The sequence below is a fragment of the Hyperolius riggenbachi genome, chromosome 3, assembly GCF_040937935.1.
Source record: "Hyperolius riggenbachi isolate aHypRig1 chromosome 3, aHypRig1.pri, whole genome shotgun sequence".
Lineage (NCBI taxonomy): Eukaryota > Metazoa > Chordata > Amphibia > Anura > Hyperoliidae > Hyperolius > Hyperolius riggenbachi.
The window spans coordinates 97680381-97699869 of NC_090648.1; the positions used below are offsets into that span (position 1 = coordinate 97680381).

Genomic DNA, 19489 nt, shown 5'->3' on the forward strand with positions numbered 1-19489 from the left:
CCAAGTCCTGCGCCCTGCTAAATTTTATCGCCCTAGGCCTTGACCTTTGCGGCCTTTCCAGAAATCCGGCCCTGCGTGTCCGATATTATTTCCGATTGGTTTTCTGCTTGATTTCTCATAGAAGTGAATGGAAAGTGATAAAAAAAATACAAGAGAATTGAGCGGAAAATCGAGCGGGCGGTAAATCGACCAAAAAAATGCATCATGTGTACCTAGTTTAAGATAAAAAAAGAAATAAGACAAAGGATGCTTAAAGGACCACTATCGCGAAAAAAAGTAGGCATTTAAAATCTGACAGAACCGACAGGTTTTGGGACAATACATCTCCTCATAGGGTATTTCAAGGGTTTGCTTTGTTTTCAACAGCATTTCCTGATTTGCTGTTGAAAACAAAGAAAGCCCTGAGAATCCCCCTTAAAACGATGGACTGGCCCAAAACCTGTCATCTGTCACATTTTAACTGCCTACTTTTTTTTCGCAATAGTGGTCCTTTAAAATTGTTAGTTAGGAATTTTGAGTATCCTTTGGCCTTTTTTGAATTTACAAATATAAAAGAATACAGGTAGTCCCTGGTATACGAACGCCCGACTTACGAGCGACCCGGCGCTACGAACGCCCGCCGACCCGCTGCGGTGACGTTACGCAACCGGGGACTACCTCTTCTGCTGCTATTTTTAAAGCAGAGGAGGTGCAGCGGAAGGTAGATAGGGGACAAGGTCCCAGCGTGCTGCCCGGAAGCTGCGCGGCCCGTCCTCTCTCTTCGTTCACTGTCTCCCTGGCGGCTTCACGTGCGTCGCATAATGAAGCAATCAGGAAAAGCCCCCTAGTGGCGGCGCCTCCTGATGCGTCATTATGCGAAGCATGAGAAGCCCCCGGGGGGACAGTGAACGGAGAGAGAGGACGGGCCGCGCAGCTTCCGTGCAGCACGCTGGGACCTTACACCACCGTGGAACAGGTTAGATGTCCCCTATCTGCCTTCCGCTGCACCTACTCTGCTTAAAGAATGGGGTCAAAGGTGGCTGGCACAGCGTCCTGACTTAAAGACGGATTCAGGTTAAGAATGAACCTACAGTCCCTATCTCATTCGTTAACCGAGGACTACCTGTAATTATTGATTTGTGGCTTGAGTAAATAGGTTGAACACTGTATATCAGGGGTCTCAAACTCAATTTACCTGGGGGCCGCGGGAGGCAAAGTCAGGATGAGGCCGGGCCGCATAAGGGATTTCACAATCAGCAGCTCCCGCCCACCCCCACCCACCGTACCTAGCAATGATTTTTATTTCAAAATCAAATACACACTGAAGAGAACTATTTTGCCTATTTTACCTTATAGTTCGCTTCAGTCCTCCCATTACAAGTGATCCGCCGTTTCCCCGCCGCAAAACGAGGTCAGGAGGGGCAGAGCTGAAGCTGGAAGCTCTGCCCCTTCCAGGAAATGCTGGCGGATTGCCCCCGGGCAATTTGGGGGCTCTGCAGCCCTCGTTTAGTGGCGGAGATGCGGCGGATTACTTGGGAGCACTAAAGCGAACTATAAGGAAGCTTTTGCCGGCAAGGGCCACAAAATATTGTATCGAGGGCCGCAAATGGCCCGCGGGCCACGAGTTTGAGACCCCTGCTGTATATCCACAGTAAATCGTTTTTTGTTACTTCCTGGAAGTAACATATTAGTAGTACTATAATGAATTAATAATGTTTTCTCCAGGCATAACTACAGTCCTGGTGGGGAGGCTGGGGTCACATTAGAAGGGGGATGTGCTGTGGACAGTCACCATGATCTGATGTGACCATCCTCAGCATGATCGCCTTGTCTGCACCTCCTCTGTTATGTCTGTTGCAACGGACATGTCATAGGCAGTATGCTATCTAAAACACATTTGACTCCTGTCCGGTGTACGGAAGATGGGACTGTATGTTTCATCACTGCAGTGGACAGAACAAATATGTCATTTTACTTTAAAGAACATATGAGGTGAAAATACACTGATGAGATAAACAATTGTATCTATCCTCCTCCTCCTCCTAAATGACCATTTTTTCAGATATCTCACTGGGTTTTTTTATATTTAAATCTAGTTTTTACTGTATTATTGTCTCTATTCAATGACACCTTTATTGAAGCATGCCAGTGCTCAAATCTATGGACTATTGACCCTCATCTCTTTCCTGCTCAGAAGCCATTTCCTGCCATTGAAGTGTCTTTTGCCTGTAATTACGTAAAAGTGAGGGTTAAGGCCCATACACACGTCGGATTTTTCTGAACGACGGGTCCTTTGAACGTCCCGTCGTTCGCATGCGGAATCAGACGTGTGTACGGACTATCGTTCGCGTGATAAGACTGGTTTCCAGCGATCCACCCGGCGGATCGCTGGAAACCAGTCTTATCACCCGAACGATAGTCTGTACACACGTCGGATTTGACGTGCGAACGACGGAACGTTCAAAGGACGGGTCGTTCGCAAAAATCCGACGTGTGTATGGGCCTTTATGCTATAGTCTGACCCGGACAGAAACTGTCACTTGCATACCTGATTTGTAACTCTTTCGGGCAGAGAAAGGAACAAAGCATAGTTATTTGTGTGCTTGGCACTACAGTATAGATAAACATGTCTATCTCATCACATGTCACATGTCACCTTGGTTGTCCTTTAAGTATGAACCTTTCCTAAAATGGGACATAGCTGGATGCACTGAGGCTCACGTGAGGCCAGTTCACTTCAGTCTAGAATAGTATTTATTATTGATTTATAAAGTAGGGATTAGATTGTGAGCTCCTCTGAGGGACAGTTAGTGAGAGAACAATATACTCTGTACAGCGCTGCAGAAGATGTTGGTGCTATATAAATACTAAATAATAATAATAATAAAGAGCCAACATATTCTGGGATGCTGTACAAAACAAGAAGACAAACATGGGGTACATAATCATACAGATAATGATATACATCAAGTATGGACACTGGTACAAAATACAGAATTGGTGATTACAATGACAAGTGGAACATGATGAATACAATGTATAACAGAGTGCAAGCTACAAAGTGAATAAAAATACCAAGACACAAAAGGGTGAGAGAGCCCTGCCCTTGCAAGCTCTTACAATCCAATGGAATGGGGGACAGTATGTGTGTTTAGGTTATTTAGGAAGGAGTATAACTTGGCGAGAGGTCGATGGGGGAATGGCCTAAGGTAGAGTGTATGCTTGTCGGAAAACGTGAGTTTTGAAGGATTGTTTAAATTTAAATAGTTAATGAGACCCCGAGGTGAGAAATATATGGAGGCTGACATATTTATTTCCTTTTAAGCAATGTACATTGCCTGGCTGTCCTGCTGATCCTTTGGCTAATCCTTTTAGCCATAGACCCTGAACAAGCATGCAGGTCAGATGTTTCTAACAAAAATCCGACAAGATTAGCTGCATGTTTGTTTCAGGTGTGCGATTCAGACACTACTGATGCCAGAATGATCAGCAGGACAGCCAGGAAACCAGTATTGTTTAAAAGGAAATGCATTTTGGAGCCTACATATCCCTCTCAGTTCAGGTGTCCTTTTAACAACAATCACACGGCTCATAATGTAAAGGTATAACGTGTAGAGAAAACTCCAAAGCTTCAGTGGAAATGACAGGTGTCCTTTGTAAACCCCCCCCCCCCCCATATTTCCCCCCACCCTCCATCCCCTACACTGATACTGAGGAGCACTCCTGTTACCCCATCAAGGCTGATCATGTAATTGACTGATGCTTCCACTTTGCATTTATACTGCAAGATGCCAGCAAGTGCCTAGGAGCAGCTATAGAACAGAAACAGGTAACGGTCTGTAATGAAGTTTCGTTTTGAATATTATGTTCCAGACTGGCTAGTCATCCGGACTTCCACAGACTAGTGTGAACCTTGCTGCATGGTAAGTGCTGGAAGGGCACTCTGTAAGCACAAGTGCCTCATCTGTCTCTTCATTCTATTGGCTGTAACCGGTGCTTTTCACTTCATTTACAATAATTTATTAAATAAAATGTTTCTGGGGAGCTGCTGCTACAACTATGTGAGCCACACATATGTTTTCTTCATAAAAGTTTTGATACACAAGGTGGAATTTCAAACACAACTTTTCTAACAGATTTGGTTAAAAGATGGAAAGCGTTGGATCCCTTGTGACTTCTTTATAGCCGTTTGTGATCCTTATAAGTGGATCTCTCCTCACTTCCTTATTCTAGTGTGCGGAAATGTCATGTTCCCTTCTTTGGAGGACTTTCCACATTTATTTCTTTAGAGCGCAGGTGTCAAACTCCAGTCCTCAAGGGCTGTAGCAATGCCTGTGTTTAGGATGGATAAGCCCCACCCAGTGCCGGGGTTTACCATAAGGCACTGAAGGCACATGCCCACGGGCGCCTGATGACGGAAAGGCGGCTCACTCCTCGATTGCCTCCTTTACTATGCAGAGTCCCAAGTGGAGCATAAATCAGAGGTTACTCACCCTGCTCTCAGCATTTCACTGACAAGATCTCCCTTCAGTTGGGGGCACCTCTAGCTTCCTAATACCTGGGGGCGCCTGTAGTTACTTAGTATTAGGTAGCCAGAGGTACACTCAGTATTAAGGGACACCTGTAGCTACTTACACGGAGCAGGGAAAGTAAGGGAGATGTGACAGCTGGGGCAGCTTGTACACTTGTGGTGCAGTTCAGCAGGGGTTTGTTGGTTCACGGAGGGTGAAGTCTGGGGTGCCAGGACATCTGTGCCTATAGGCTCCTATTATGTAAATCCGGGTCTGACCCCACCTTTCCTGATTCAGTCCCGTCAATTACTTTGAGTGAGGCCAAAAATGTTTGAGGACCTCTGGCTTCGAGGACTGGAAATTGACATCCCTGCTTTAAAGGATCTGGTTGCAGCATTGCTGGCTCCACAGGGAATATTTCATGGAAATATATATATATAATACATACTGTATATGTATTGAGAATGCAGTCCAGAGAGGAGAAACAGGAAGTTCATCTCACAGAAGCTACCCTGGTGTCACCCAGACAGGAAGTGAGAAGGAATTGCTGCTAGGGCTAGTCAGACAGCTGGGAGAATTACAAAGAGTCTAACCCAGGCATGGGCAAACTCGACCCTCCAGCTGTTACGGAACTACAAGTCCCGCAATGCATTTGCCTTTATGAGTCATGACTGTGGCTGTCAGACTCCTGCAATGCATTGTGGGACTTGTAGCTCCTTAACAGCTGGAGGGCCAAGTTTGCCAATGCCTGGTCTAACCTGCCGCTGGTACTCAAAAAATGAGACTGGAATTATGCATTCACTTGTATTCTTCTCTGTGGAAAAATTACTCTTTGTTCCCTGCAGAATGGGCTGAATGCCCTACATCTATCCAGTAAGGAGGGTCATCTCAAAATGGTGAGCGAGCTGCTGCACAAGGAGATTGTCCTGGAGACCACGACAAAGGTGAGACCATCACTGTGGTCCTCTGTTCCTGACCAACACACTCCGGCTCACAGCTCCTTCCTGCATTTTACATCTACTCTGATTCCATTCACCTACCTCTCTATTACACTGTTACCATGGCTGCCCCACCCTTCCCTTTGTACTTTTACCTGAATAAAAGATCTGTCTGTTTTGTGTGACAAATTCAAATCTACATTCACCAGCATCATTTTCAGGGACTTGATGAGTGATTCCTGTGGTTTTTACACTTACCGTATGTGCTTTGTATGATAAATGTTTTCATGCTTTTGCTGGTGTTTGCTATCACAGAAAGGAAACACGGCCTTGCACATCGCTGCCTTGGCTGGCCAGTTGGATGTGGTACGGGAGCTTGTCAATTATGGGGCCAACGTCAACAGTCAGTCTCAGGTAAGAAGAATTCTTTCATGTTTTAAGGTAAAGGAAAGGAAATAAAAAAGGACTTAATGTCACATGTGCTTAGACAGATTAGGGAGATTACACTTACTGGTATATTTTTTTTTTTTTGCTAGAGAAAGGTGTCCTTTGAAGTTATTCTAGATTGGGAGGGATGTAGACGCTGCCATGTGTATTTCCTTGTAAACAATACCAGTTGCCTGGCTGTTCTGCTCTTTTTGACTTCGGTGGTGTCTGTATTACACACCTGAAACAGGGCAGGATGAGAAGGAAAGTCAGCCAATTTGCGTTGTTTAATTGGATATAAATATGGCTGCTTCCATGTACCTTTTCTACAGTGTTAACTATGACATTGGTTTGCTGTAATACAGTCATTTCACTGTGTGCTGATCTGTTCTGTCTGCAGAAAGGCTTCACCCCCTTGTACATGGCGGCACAAGAGAACCATCTTCCTGTGGTGAAGTTCCTGCTGGAGAATGGAGCCAATCAGAACCTAGCTACAGAGGTCAGTGCTTTAGGAAGTGCTCAGCAACAGTGAACACTTGATAACATAAGTGAAAAATAACAGGCACTTACTTATCTGAATGTATGTAATGCATGTAATAGCGGTCGACCCCACACACTGTAATTATTCTCACTTATTGTTCCATTAATCCTTCCCTCCACCTAATGCCTGCCTGATATATCATACTGTTTGTCCTCTATGCCCTGGCACACCACTATATATAAATGTTCTGAACAGGAAAAAGGGAATTTTGGGTGCCGGAAGTTGGGGTGCCGCCATAGGTGCCTATACAAATATTGTGTGTGTGTAAATAAATAGCAGGCGTCAGGGCAGCCCAGTATGCAAATTGCAGCAGCAAATAGTGGGCACTTCAGGGGGTTTGTTTAAGGTTAGTCATCAGGAACGGTGTCTGCGGCAGGGGGACAAGGACCGTAAAGGGGAGGTGTCAGGAAGTGGGGTTGTAAGGTTAGGCGTACTTAAAGAGAAACTCCGACCAAAAATTGAACTTTATCCCAATCAGTAGCTGATACCCCCTTTTACATGAGAAATCTATTCCTTTTCACAAACAGACCATCAGGGGGTGCTGTATGACTGATATTGTGGTGAAACCCCTCCCACAAGAAAAGTACTTACTTTTTGGCAGTTTCCTGTCTGTGAACCTTGTTGCATTGTGGAAAATAGCTGTTACATCTGTTTCCAACTGCCAAAAACCATGCAGCAGCTACATCACCTGCCAACACTAAAGTGTTCACTGGAGTTCCTCTTTAAAGAGGAACTCCAGTGAACATTTTACTGTTGGCAGGTGATGTAGCTGCTGCATGGTATTTTGGCAGTTGGAAACAGCTGTAAACAGCTATTTTCCACAATACAACAAGGTTCACAGACAGGAAACTGCCAAAAGTTCGAACTTTTCTTGTGGGAGGGGTTCTTGTGGGTGGGGTTTCACCACAATATCAGTCATACAGCGCCCCCTGATTTTCTGTTTGTGAAAAGGAATAGATTTCTCATGTAAAAGGGGGTATCAGCTACTGATTAAGGTAAAGTTAAATTTTTGGTCGGAGTTTCTCTTTAAAGGTTATTAGAGTACTTGAGGCAAAAGTGACAGAGAAAGACACAGTGACAGAGACAGTGGAGGGGTGGAAGTGTCACAGGTGACACCCCCACCCCTCCTCAGCAGTGTTGTGGCAGCCATGTTATCGAAGACTGCTGAAGATGTTCGGAAAACTCTACCACCAATCAGGTCGTGGCTGGGAGCAGGGTGTGGCCAGAGCTTCGGCGACCAGCTTGAATAAAAATGCCTAGGCCCAAATCCTTGGGTAAGCGGAGCGATCACCTGCCTGGAGTGATGATGCTAGAACAGGTAAGTATTTAAACCCATGACTCCCCCCAATCTTGCATCATTTTGACAGATGCCATCATGACAGGTTCTGTCAGTTCTACCGCAGGTACTCTTTAAGAAAAATAAATATGGCAGACTCCATATCCCTCTCGTTTCAGGTTCCCTTTAAACATACAAGTAATGTGGTGCACCAGACTTTGTGTCTTCTTTTTACAGTAGCAGCACAATGTAGCTCTATGTTTCATTAGTCTCTAGGGGTATATAGCAGAACTCCTGCAAAGCCTCTCTATATATACGGAATAGGGTGAGCAAGAGTTGGAACCCTTGTTTAGTGTTTATTGCCTTCTAGGTCCCTGTTAGGGTGATTTCACTTAACTTCCTGTCATGACACTGACAAGAGGCGAGAGAAATGAAGGCCTCAGAGAGCAATAAACCATTTTAGTAATGAGATTGAGGGTTAGAAATCTGTCAGGTTTTTATTGCCTCGTACAGTATGTCCCTGTCAGAGAGGGTCACCTCCCTTTCTGCAATGTTGGCTGGAATAGGTGGGTAGGAGAAAGCTCGGCAGAGACACAGTGACAAGTCTCTAATGGAGCTACTTAGCTTCCCTCACCCTCTGCAGAGGGACGAGGCCCATTATGGGAAATCATAAACCTCACAATACTGTAATGCACATAGAACTTTTATTAACATTAATATTAATGCCTCACATTACTTATACTGGTTGCATTTAAGATTCACACTTTCTGTCATCGGGGTAGAACTCGGTTATTGCAGGAAAGACTGCTGCTTGTCCTTGTGAATGGATCCACTTTAAAGTGCGCCTCTAATCACTTGTATAGGACAGTATTTGTTTTGCAGGAAACAAGACTCCAATCCAATGGCATATTGCTGTTGGAAGTTGTTTTTGTTAAAGAGGCAACATAGAGATAAATAGTAGGATGTAGTAAACTATTCAGGATACCCACTTTAAGATTTTTATCCTGGTTTCATCATCAGAAACACTTCCTATGTCTATATATTACTGTCCCAGTGATATTTAGCCTAGGCTTGTTAGCTATGCGGAATTCTCCTCCAGAGCATTCTGGGAGACCAGGGCCCAGTGGCGGCTCCAGCTTCAGATTTTTGGGGGGGCTCAAAGGGGGCACGAGGGCTGGCAGGCCGGGCTTGGGGGGGGGGACTTGCGCCGCGGCGAAAAATTGGGCGTGGTCATGATGTCATGTGGGCGGGGCTAACTGTAATGTAGTTGTACCAGCTAACGTAGTAACATGGAAAAAAAAATGAAGTAAACGCACATAATGACAGGTAGCCTTTCACCACTAAATGCACATAAGAATCAGCTTTTCAGCAGTTAATGCACGTAATGACAGACAGCGTTTCCCCATTAAATGCACATAAGAGACAGCTTTTCACCAGTTAATGCACATAATGACAGACTGCGTTTCTGCAGTAAATGCACATAAGAGCCTGCTTTTCACCAGTTAATGCATGTAATGACAGACAGTTTCCCCATTAAATGCACATAAGAGACAGCTTTTCACCAGTTAATTCACATAATGATAGACTGCGTTTCCGCAGTAAATGCACATAAGGGACAGCTTTTCACCAGTTAATGCACATAATGACAGACTGCGTTTCCACAGTAAATGCACATAAGGGACAACTTTTTACCAGTTCATGCACATAATGACAGACAGCATTTTCCCAGTAAATGCACATAAGAGACAGCTTTTCACCAGTTAATGCACATAATGACAGACAGCCTTTCACCAGTTAATGCCCATAAGAGACAGCTTTTTACCAGTAAATGCACATAAGAGACAGCTTTTCACCAGCTGACGCACGTAATGACAGACAGCCTTTCACCAGTAAATGCACATAAGAGACAGCTTTTCACCAGTAAATGCACGTAATGACAGACAGCTTTTCACCAGTAAATGCACGTAATGACAGACAGCTTTTCACCAGTAAATGCATGTAATAACAGACAGCGTTTCCCCATTAAATGCACATAAGAGACAGCTTTTCACCAGTAAATGCACGTAATGACAGACAGCGTTTCTGCAGTAAATGCACATAAGAGACAGCTTTTCGCCAGTTAATGTACGTAATGACAGACAGCGTTTCCCCAGTAAATGCATGTAATGAGAGACAGCGTTTCAGCAGTTAATGCACATAATGACAGACAGCCAGTGTCCCCAGTATATGTAGCCAGGCGTATAGCTGTCCCCAGTATATGTAGTCATTCTAGTGATGGTGGGCTGGGGGCCCCAGGGCACCTCAGGCCTGGCTGGTGGTGGGCTGGAGGCCTGAGACCTGGCTGGTGGTGGTGGGCTGGGGGCCCCAGGGCAGCTCTGGCTTGCCTGGTGGTGGGCTGGAGGCCCCAGGCTCAGGCCTTGCTGGTGGTGGTAGTGGTGGGATGGGGGCCCCAGGGCAGCTCTGGCCTGCCTGGTGGTGTGCTTCAGGCCCCAGGCTCAGGCCTGGCTGGTGGTGGTGTGGGGTGGGTTGGGGAGTAGAGGGGAGAGAGAGGGAGGGAGGCCCCAGGCTCAGGCCTGGCTGGTGGTGGGCTGGGTCTGGGAGCCCCAGGCTCAGGCCTGGCTGGTGGTGGTGAGGGGTGGGTTGGGTAGTAGAGGGGAGACAGAGAGAGAGAGAGGGAGGCCCCCAGCTCAGGCCTGGCTGCCTGGTGGTGGTGAGGGGTGGGTTGGGGAGTAGAGGGGAGACAGAGAGAGAGAGAGAGAGAGGGAGGCCCCCAGCTCAGGCCTGGCTGGTGGTGGTGAGGGGTGGGTTGGGGAGTAGAGGGGAGACAGAGAGGGAGGGAGGCCCCAGGCTCAGGCCTGGCTGGTGGTGGGCTGGTTCTGGGAGCCCCAGGCTCAGGCCTGGGTAGTGAGGGGTGGGTTGGGGAGTAGAGGGGAGACAGAGAGAGAGAGAGGGAGGCCCCAGGCTTAGGCCTGGCTGGTGGTGGTGAGGGGTGGGTTGGGGAGTAGAGGGGAGACAGAGAGAGAGGGGGAGGGAGGCTCAGGCCTAGCTGGTGGTGGGCTGGGTCTGGGAGCCTCAGGCTCAGGCCTGGCTGGTGGTGGTGAGGGGTGGGTTGGGGAGTAGAGGGGAGAGAGAGCTAGGGAGGCCCCAGGCTCAGGCCTGGCTGGTGGTGGGCTGGGTCTGGGAGCCCCAGGCTCAGGCCTGGCTGGTGGTGGTGAGGGGTGGGTTGGGGAGTAGAGGGGAGACAGAGAGAGAGAGGGAGGCTCAGGCCTGGCTGGTGGTGGTCTGGGTCTGGGAGCCCCAGGCTCACATGTCACATCAGCATCACATGCCCCCCCCCCCTCAAAAAAAAATCATTCAAGTTGGCTGCTTACCCCACGGTAACCCACCTCGAGTCACTAGTAGTGACACAGTCTGGTCTGGTCTGGTGTGGCTGGCTGCACTGAGTCCCCGGTGCTGCTGCTGCTGCTGCCACCTACAACGGCTGTTGGTTGGACGGAGCGAAAGTGGCAAGCTTCTCTCTGAAGCTGTGCGAGCCAGGCGAAGGGGAGACTGAGCGCACTGCACACTACGTGAGTGTCACGTGACGGACGTCGTCACGTGACGTGACTCAAATTTAACTGCCCCGAATGTCCCCTTCCCTTGCGGGCTGCTCTGACTGTGCCTGGCTGCACCTGTCAGTATAATTACAGGCAGGGACGTCTGACAGGCCAGCCCTCTTCCTCCTCCTCCTCCTCCTTCCTTCCAAGTTCCGACGTTCTGAACCGCGCAGCCACGGCCCGCCGTGGGGGTGGCTTTAAGGGGGGCTAAGAGGTTGACAGCTGGGGCTTAAGCCTGGGTAAGCCCCAGTGTGGCGCCGCCACTGCCAGGGCCGATATGCAATTAACTTTTTCTCCTGAGTGATATTTTTAAATATGTCAATAAAATTCATTTTAAGCCACCAGAAATAAAGAAAATACTCAATAATATTAATAGTACTTTACCACCTACTTTTCAGTAGTTTTTAAGTTGAAAAGTGCTGGAAAGTTATTTTAAATAGAAGATGAAAAATTATCTCCTAAGGGAAAACTCAGGAGAAAAAATTAATTGCATATGGGCCCAGGTGTTGTTTCTACTGACATCGGGCTTCCCGTTATACAAACTGGGGCTACTAATAGTGCGTGAATCGGTGCGGAATCAGCGGGGATTGTGGCGGAGTAGCGGTTAGGGTTAGCCATCGGTTAGGGGGTCAGTGAGAGTTAAAAAAGTGGGTATCCTGAATAATTTAGTGCATTGTACTATGTGTCACTACAGTGCCTCTTAAAGCGGTTTTAAACTCTGACAAAATATTCAATAAAATGTGTTTTCCTACTTTTTATAACAGATACAATTATGAGATTTGCTTTTGCGCATAAGTATTATTATTCATTTAGAAATTGTAAGTTCAGTTTATTTACTTTGAAAGCTGCTGGTGCATTTTATTCATAAAGGTAGCCATACACTGGTCGATTTTCCATCAGATTCGACCAACAGATAGATCCCTCTCTGATCGAATCTGATCAGAGAGGGATCGTATGGCTGCCTTTACTGCAAACAGATTGTCAATCGATTTCAGCCTGAAACCGATCACAATCTGCTGAGCTGCCGCTGTCGCCCCCCGGGCCCCCGCATACATTACCTGAAGCCTGGTCCCGGGCATCTTCTCCGCATTGGCTCCCGGCGGGCATCTTCTCCGCATCAGCTTCCGCATCCCGGCTTCCGGCATAACTTTCTGTCACTCCAGTGATGAAGATGCCGGGAGCCAGCTTCAGGTAATGTATACCTGCGTCGGATCGTACGCCGCTAGCGATGCGCTCCTTACCCGCGGCGATCGACGGTAATTTTCCGCCCGGCGCGATCGACGGGACCTTTCTATTTCGGGCCGAAATAGATCGAAAATTAGCGTGTTGCGTGAACGATTTGACAGCAGATTCGATCCCAGTGATCGAATTTGCTGTCGATCGGCGGGAAATCGGGCCAGTGTATGGCCAGCTTAAATGTTGTATTTATATTGTAAATGCAGCCAGTAATGATTTCTGAGCAGTGTTTCAGTTTAGGACCCATTAGCAGAAGTTTCTGCACAGTCAGACTTAAGTGACTTAAGTGATACTTAATTGTATCAAGTGAAGAATGTAAACACAAGATAAGGTTATCACCAGTTCGGATGTTTAAAAAAAAATTGTGTTAGTATATTATATGCCATAAATAATCTTTTAGAGCAAATATGAAATGCTGGGTTTCATTCCACTTTAAACTGCAGTCTCTCTTGTTGATTGCAGTTTTTCTCCTAAGTGATGCATTGGGAGGTGGGGGAAGAGTTTGAGAAAACTGGTAAACTGTTCAAAAACGTAAAGGGCTGAGAACAATTTTTTAAATTCAGATTTTAATGCTGGATGAATTTTTGCTCATAAAAGGTGTGCCTCTTGGGACCAAAACGTTCCCTTTCACAAACAAGAGTGTGACATTAATATTATTCATAGAATACGCTCCCTGGTGCACCTGTCATTTTATTAATAGGTGGTAACCTTATCACCCCTTACCTGAAAAAAAAACATGACACCTAAAAGGCAATTTTTATTTTTATTTATTTTTTGCTGCATGCTGACATATAGTTTATTTCACACAGCAGAACTTGTAAAAATCATTACACCATAAAGATCTGATATTCTCAGCAAAAGGCAGTTTCATAGACTACAGGCCAAGGTGACATAATACACACTGAAAAACACACTGCAAAACATTATACCTCGTGAAATCAGGCTAGAAAACTAAACAGAGAAGGTGGGGGGTTTTCTGGATCATGTTTGTGTACAGTTCCCTCTTTGCATAGTGTAGTTTTTACCTGCAGTTGTGGGTGCAGTGGCAAATTGGATGCATAGACAATGGTTTGGAGTCCTTTCAAGGATTTTCACGGGAGAATCATGTCTCTTTTGAATGCAGTACAATCTGAGGACCAAAGATCACTGACATCCAAGAATGGCTATTGGCCTTTTCCCTTATATACAGAGATTTTCCTGAAAATTTGTATACTCTATGGCAGGGATCACCAACCTTCTCCGGCCCGGGGACCGCTTTCTGATCAAATTTTTCTCTTTGAGGAGGATGTGGGTGGTGTGCGGCCTAGCGGACAGTGTTGTGCGCAGCGGGTTATAGGGGGGGGGGGTGCGGCAGCATGGCTAGTATAGTTGCCCCAATATAGGGAGTTTAGTTGCCCCAGTATGGCTAGTATAGTTACCCCAGTATAGTGCCCCAGTATAGCTAGTATAGTGCCCAGCATGGCTAGTATAGTGCTCAGCATGGCTAGTATAGTGCCCCAGCATGGCTAGTATAGTGCCCCAGCATGGCTAGTATAGTGCCCAGCATGGCTAGTATAGTGCCCAGCATGGCTAGTATAGTGCCCCAGCATGGCTAGTATAGTGCCCAGCATGGCTAGTAAAGTGCCCAGTATAGGTAGGTGGTGCCCCCGCGGCCGCCGCTTCTGTTACCTTATGAGCGGGCGGCCGCTTCCGGATTCCCCCAGGCGCCGCTCTCCTTCAGTATCTCCGATAACAGCAGCGCGTCTTGTGGAGGAGGAAAGGAGGCGGGGCAGCGGCTTCCTGTAGCGGCGATATGCTACGCCGCTACCATGGCAACTGCTGCTCCGCCTCCTTCCCTCCTCCGCAAGACGCGCTGCTGTTATCGGAGATACTGAAGGAGAGCGGCGCCTGGGGGAATCCGTAAGCGGCCGCCCGCTCATAAGGCAACAGGAGCGGCGGCCGCGGGGGAGAGGGGCGAGAGGACTGACCCGCCGCGGCCCAGCTGGAAACTGCCAACAGACCGGCAGTGGGCCGCGACCCGGTGGTTGGGTACCCTTGCTCTATGGAATCCCCAAGTTCTTTGTAATGTTATGTTAATGAACGATACTCTAAAATTATTGCACTATTTGTCTGTGCAGTTTTTCATAGTGTGATGGACCCCTCCCCATTTTTACTTCTGAGAGGTGCAGAGTCTCTAGGTTGCTTTTCTTTTATATCCAATCATTCTACTGGCCTACTGCCAAAGAATTCAGTTCAATTCAGAATTCAATTCAGAGACACTGAAGCGAAAAAAAAATTATGATATAATGAATTGATTGTGTAGTACGGATAATTACTAGAACATTAGTAGCCAAGAAAATATTATCCTATTTTTATTTTCAGTTATATATTTTTTTTTCTATAACATTGCATCATTCTCTAATAATTGCAGTTTACACACTATTCTGCATTCTAAATAATTTTGCAGAGCAGGCTAGTGAACTTTTGAACCCTTCTCTGAAGAAAAAGAAAATACAATGACTGACAGTTGAGACAATAACAGAAGACAGAGCTCTCTGTGACTTTGAAAGTCGTGGAGCTCAATGGCTCTTTTGCATAGATAACAACTGGAGTTTCTTAACTCTTCCTGTACTGGAAACAATATTAGACTTACTGTATGTCTCTGCTCCTAATGTTTTATTTCGTAGCTGTACTACACATATAAATCATTATATCATATTTTTTTTTGTTTCAGTGTCTCTTTAAAGCGGAATATAACCCTGCATTTCAACTTTGCTCTAAAACATTATTTACAGTATATTATATGCAACCAGCATTTTTTTTTTTACTAGACCAGCATTGGAAGGGTTACACAGGGCTTTAAAGTTCCTTTAGATTTCTGCAGACCCATCGGAAGCTGAAATAGATACATTTTGTTTACATAATGAATCTAAGTGTTGAATGTGACTCATCTCTCTCACTGAGTAGGAGCTTGGACGACAGCCAAAGAGTGTGTAACTGTTTATCAATAGATACATGTAACTAAATAGAATGTATCTATCTGAACTTCTGCATATCTCTCCAGGACCTTTAAACCTCTGTGTTTAACCCTTCCAATGCTGGTCTAGTAAAAAAAAAATGCTTTTTGCATATAATATGCTGTAAATAATATTTTAGAGCAAAGTTGAAATGCAGGGTTATATTCCGCTTTAAGATAGATAAGATAATATGCCTTTATTGACACTGTACAATACAATGAAATATTACATCATAAGTGTTTATAAAAGGCTGATGACATGGCCATTGTCATTAAGTACTTTAGGTTTTAGGACTTACATTTCCTGTCCTAATTGGCTCTCCTGTACATTCCAGGTCGCAAAATTACCTTACTGCATTAAAAGATACGTACGCACATGTTTAAAAGTGAATGATTGCTGCTGTAGCAAATAGCAGCAATAATTCATGGAAACTTAGGGGAGAAAGTGGCTTTGGTTTTCTATCAATGTGCTAGGTGGATTGGCATTTAACTGGACTGGCCTATTAATTATGATATCGATGGGGACATTAGACTTGGAACACATGTGTGGGCAGAGACTAATGTGAATAGTTCAGCATCCACTCTAAAATATTGTGTATTGTCTTGGCATTTTATAAATGCTGGAAATAAAATATAAAAATGCAATAAAACAAAGACCTCCCAGCCCCCCCCCCCCCCCCCACCCAAAAAAAAAATCTTATGGATTAAAGGCATCCTAAAGAGAAAGGGGTATGAAAGCTGTCATTTTTATCCCCTTAAAGAAGAAAAAAAAGCAGTTCATTTTCTGGCTTTGACACAGATCTGTCGGCCTACTACAACAAGCAAGCAGCCAGTGAGCAAAAAGTACCTTTAGACGCCTTATCTGTATATTTGTTCTGGGTCAGTGGGTCAGAGTATATTTATGGCACAGCAGCCAACCGCCTACCACAGAGTTTTCTGTAGACATAACACTTTTAAATGGCAGGCCAGCAAGTATCTGCAGAGTAGACAGTGGCGTAGCTAAGGAGCTGTTTGCCCAGATGCAAGTTTTACAATGGGGCCCCCAAGCACTCTCTACATAATATTTGATACGGCCCACAAAAACCTGCCAATGGCAACCACAGTCTCAGAGGAGCAAGAAGGGGATGGGGAACAGTTTGTTAATGATTGCTACTATTCAAAGTATCTGTAGAAGGGATTATTATGAACACAGGACCAATAGAGAGCTAATACTGCAGTTGAGGGAGGGCCCTTTGGGGCCCTTCTGGCCCCAGGGCCCCGATGCGGACACAAACCTCTGCAACCCCTATTGCTATGCCCCTGCCATTAGACTTTACTAAAGCAATGTGTGCTGGTGCAGTGCAGCATCTACTTACACAGGTCCATAGGTCAACCGGTTTTTGTACGGTGCCATAAAAAGAGAGTCAACCCAAGGCACAGTGGAAAGAATCTTCCCCAGCAGAGAGATCTTTTTGATAGCATCTCAGTCTGTCTTGCATTAGAAATGTCCAATATGTCAGGTGTATGATGTATGCATATTTGTGCTACAATAAAAAGTTTTAACCACTTCCGGATACCGGGTGGTTTGGCTGATCTGTGCTGCGGGGGCTCTTCAGCCCGCAGCACAGATCAGAAATCAGGCAGGGCGATCAGACCTCCCCCCTTTTTTCCCCACTAGGGGGATGTCCTGCTGGGGAGGTCTGATCGCCGCCGCGCTGCTGTGCCTAGCGGGGGGGGGGCTCCTCAAAGCTCCCCTCCGCAGCACTAGTCCTCCCTCTGCCTCCTTCCCTCCCTCTCCCGTCCCCTGTGTGCGGCGCAGGACGGAAAGCCGTCCTGCGCCGGATAGGATAGGCTTTAGCCTATCAGATGCCGGCGATCCCCGGCCAATCAGAGGCCGGGGATCGCCGATCTCCTCTACGGCGCTGCTGCTGCGCAGCGCCGTATATATGTAAACACTGGGGAAGATCTTCCCCGCGTGTTTACATTTACCCTGCGAGCTGCGATCGGCGGCTCGCAGGGTGTTCACGGAGACACCCTCCGTGAACTGACATGGAACGGCCGCTCATACGAGCGGCCGTTTCCATGGAAACCACTTCAGGATTCAGGGGCGTAGTTAAGCGTACGCAGAATCCTGAAGTGGTTAAAAACAAAGAAATGTCCAATGTTGATATTTTTGCCAGCCAGAGTATCGTGTCTGTGAAAACCTTCATGTAAAGGGAATCTGGCAAGGACATTGGCTGACGAGCACCTGCTGACCAATTTCAAATGTAGCTGGATGCATGTACTGCTGTGTTCTATTGCTTGTGTGTGTTGGACATCTTCCTTACATATCTCATTTTAGCCAGAGGTATCAAAAGGTATGTCCCGGTACATGAGCTAGAATTTCCTTATCCGAAACAATAGTTCTAAATCATTTTAGGTGATTCCAAGTCAGGGGCCTCCCTTTCAGCAATCCCTGGGATGGATGATGCTTGGCCAGCTGGTGGTGAAGTTCCTGCAGCAAGCTACTGCAAGAATCTCCTTGCTTATTCTCCCTCTCTCCTCTTCACAGGACAGAACTTGCATGGTTTAGCAGAAAGCCCAAGAACACATATGTTCACACATCAACTGAAGCCATCATGAAAGATTTTTTCTGGGGACATTTTTATTCCACGCGCGTTTAGCTTTACACACCCCACGCAAGCTCAGGAGGATCTGAGGGACTCCTGAGCTTAAAGGAGATCGGCGATCCCCGGCCTCTGATTGGCCGGGGATCGCCGGCATCTAATAGGCTGAAGCCTATCTGAGGCGGTACAACAGGACGGATTGCCCCCCCTTCCCCTAGGCGAAAGTGAGCGGCGGCGATCAGACCCCCCCAACAGGACATCCCCCTAGTGGGGAAAAATGGGGGGAAGTGTGATCGCCCTGCCTGCCACACGATTTGTGCTGGGGGTTGAAGAGCCCACCCAGCACAGATCATACAAAATTCCTGCGGTCCTTAAAGGAATCGTCAGGCAAAAAAAAAAAAATGAGTTTCACTTACCTGGGGCTTCTACCAGCCCCATGCAGCCATCCTGTGCCCTCGTAGTCACTCACTGCTGCTCTGGTCCCCCTCCGTCAGCTAGTTTTCTTTTTCCCGACCTCGGGGTCAGAGTACATTTTTACGCATTTCCGCTGGTGCCGGAACATGAACACATACATTTTTACGCATTGCACCACTAACATGTAAAAATGTATGTGTTAATGTTCCTGCACCAGCGGGAATGCGTAAAAATGTACTCTGACCCCGAGGTCGTCAAAGACAAAACTAGCTGCCAGTGGGGGACTGGAGCAGCAGTGAGTGACTATGAGGGCACAGGATGGCTGCATGGGGCTGGTAGAAACCCCAGGTAAGTGAAACTCAATTTTTTTTTTGCCTGACGACTCCTTTAACCTCCTGAGCGGTATGGACGAGCTCAGCTCGTCCATCACCGCCGGAGGCTGCCGCTCAGGCCCTGCTGGGCCGATTTTCTTCAAATAAAAAGCAGCACACGCAGCCGGCACTTTGCCAGCCGCGTGTGCTGCCTGATCGCCGCCGCTCTGCGGCAATCCGCCGCGAGCAGCGGCGAAAGAGGGTCCCCCCAGCCGCCTGAGCCCAGCGTAGCCGGAACAAAAAGTTCCGGCCAGCGCTAAGGGCTGGATCGGAGGCGGCTGACGTCAGGACGTCGGCTGACGTCCATGACGTCACTCCGCTCGTCGCTATGGCGACGATCTAAGCAAAACAAGGATGGCCGCTCATTGCGGCCTTCCTTGTTTATTCTGGGCGCCGGAGGCGATCGGAAGAACGCCTCCGGAGCGCCCTCTAGTGGGCTTTCATGCAGCCAACTTTCAGTTGGCTGCATGAAATAGTTTTTTTTTTTTATTAAAAAAAACCCCTCCCGCAGCCTCCCTGGCGATCTCAATAGAACGCCGGGGAGGTTAAGTGGTTAATACAGTGCCTACAGAATGGGCTCGATTCACAAAGGGGTGGTAACTCAGTTAGCACGGCCAAAGC

General features: G+C 46.9%; 1 protein-coding gene across 10 annotated transcripts in view; it reads left to right on the forward strand.

The window, feature by feature from the left end:
• ANK1 (ankyrin 1) overlaps nucleotides 1-19489 on the forward strand; it is a 460733-nt gene that overhangs the window by 261265 nt on the left and 179979 nt on the right. For all 10 annotated transcript variants that reach the window (XM_068274645.1, XM_068274648.1, XM_068274649.1 and 7 more), the window contains 3 exons: nucleotides 5336-5434; nucleotides 5744-5842; nucleotides 6255-6353. In XM_068274645.1, the coding sequence (XP_068130746.1) occupies nucleotides 5336-5434; nucleotides 5744-5842; nucleotides 6255-6353 (297 nt within the window). The remainder of the gene's footprint in view (nucleotides 1-5335; nucleotides 5435-5743; nucleotides 5843-6254; nucleotides 6354-19489) is intronic.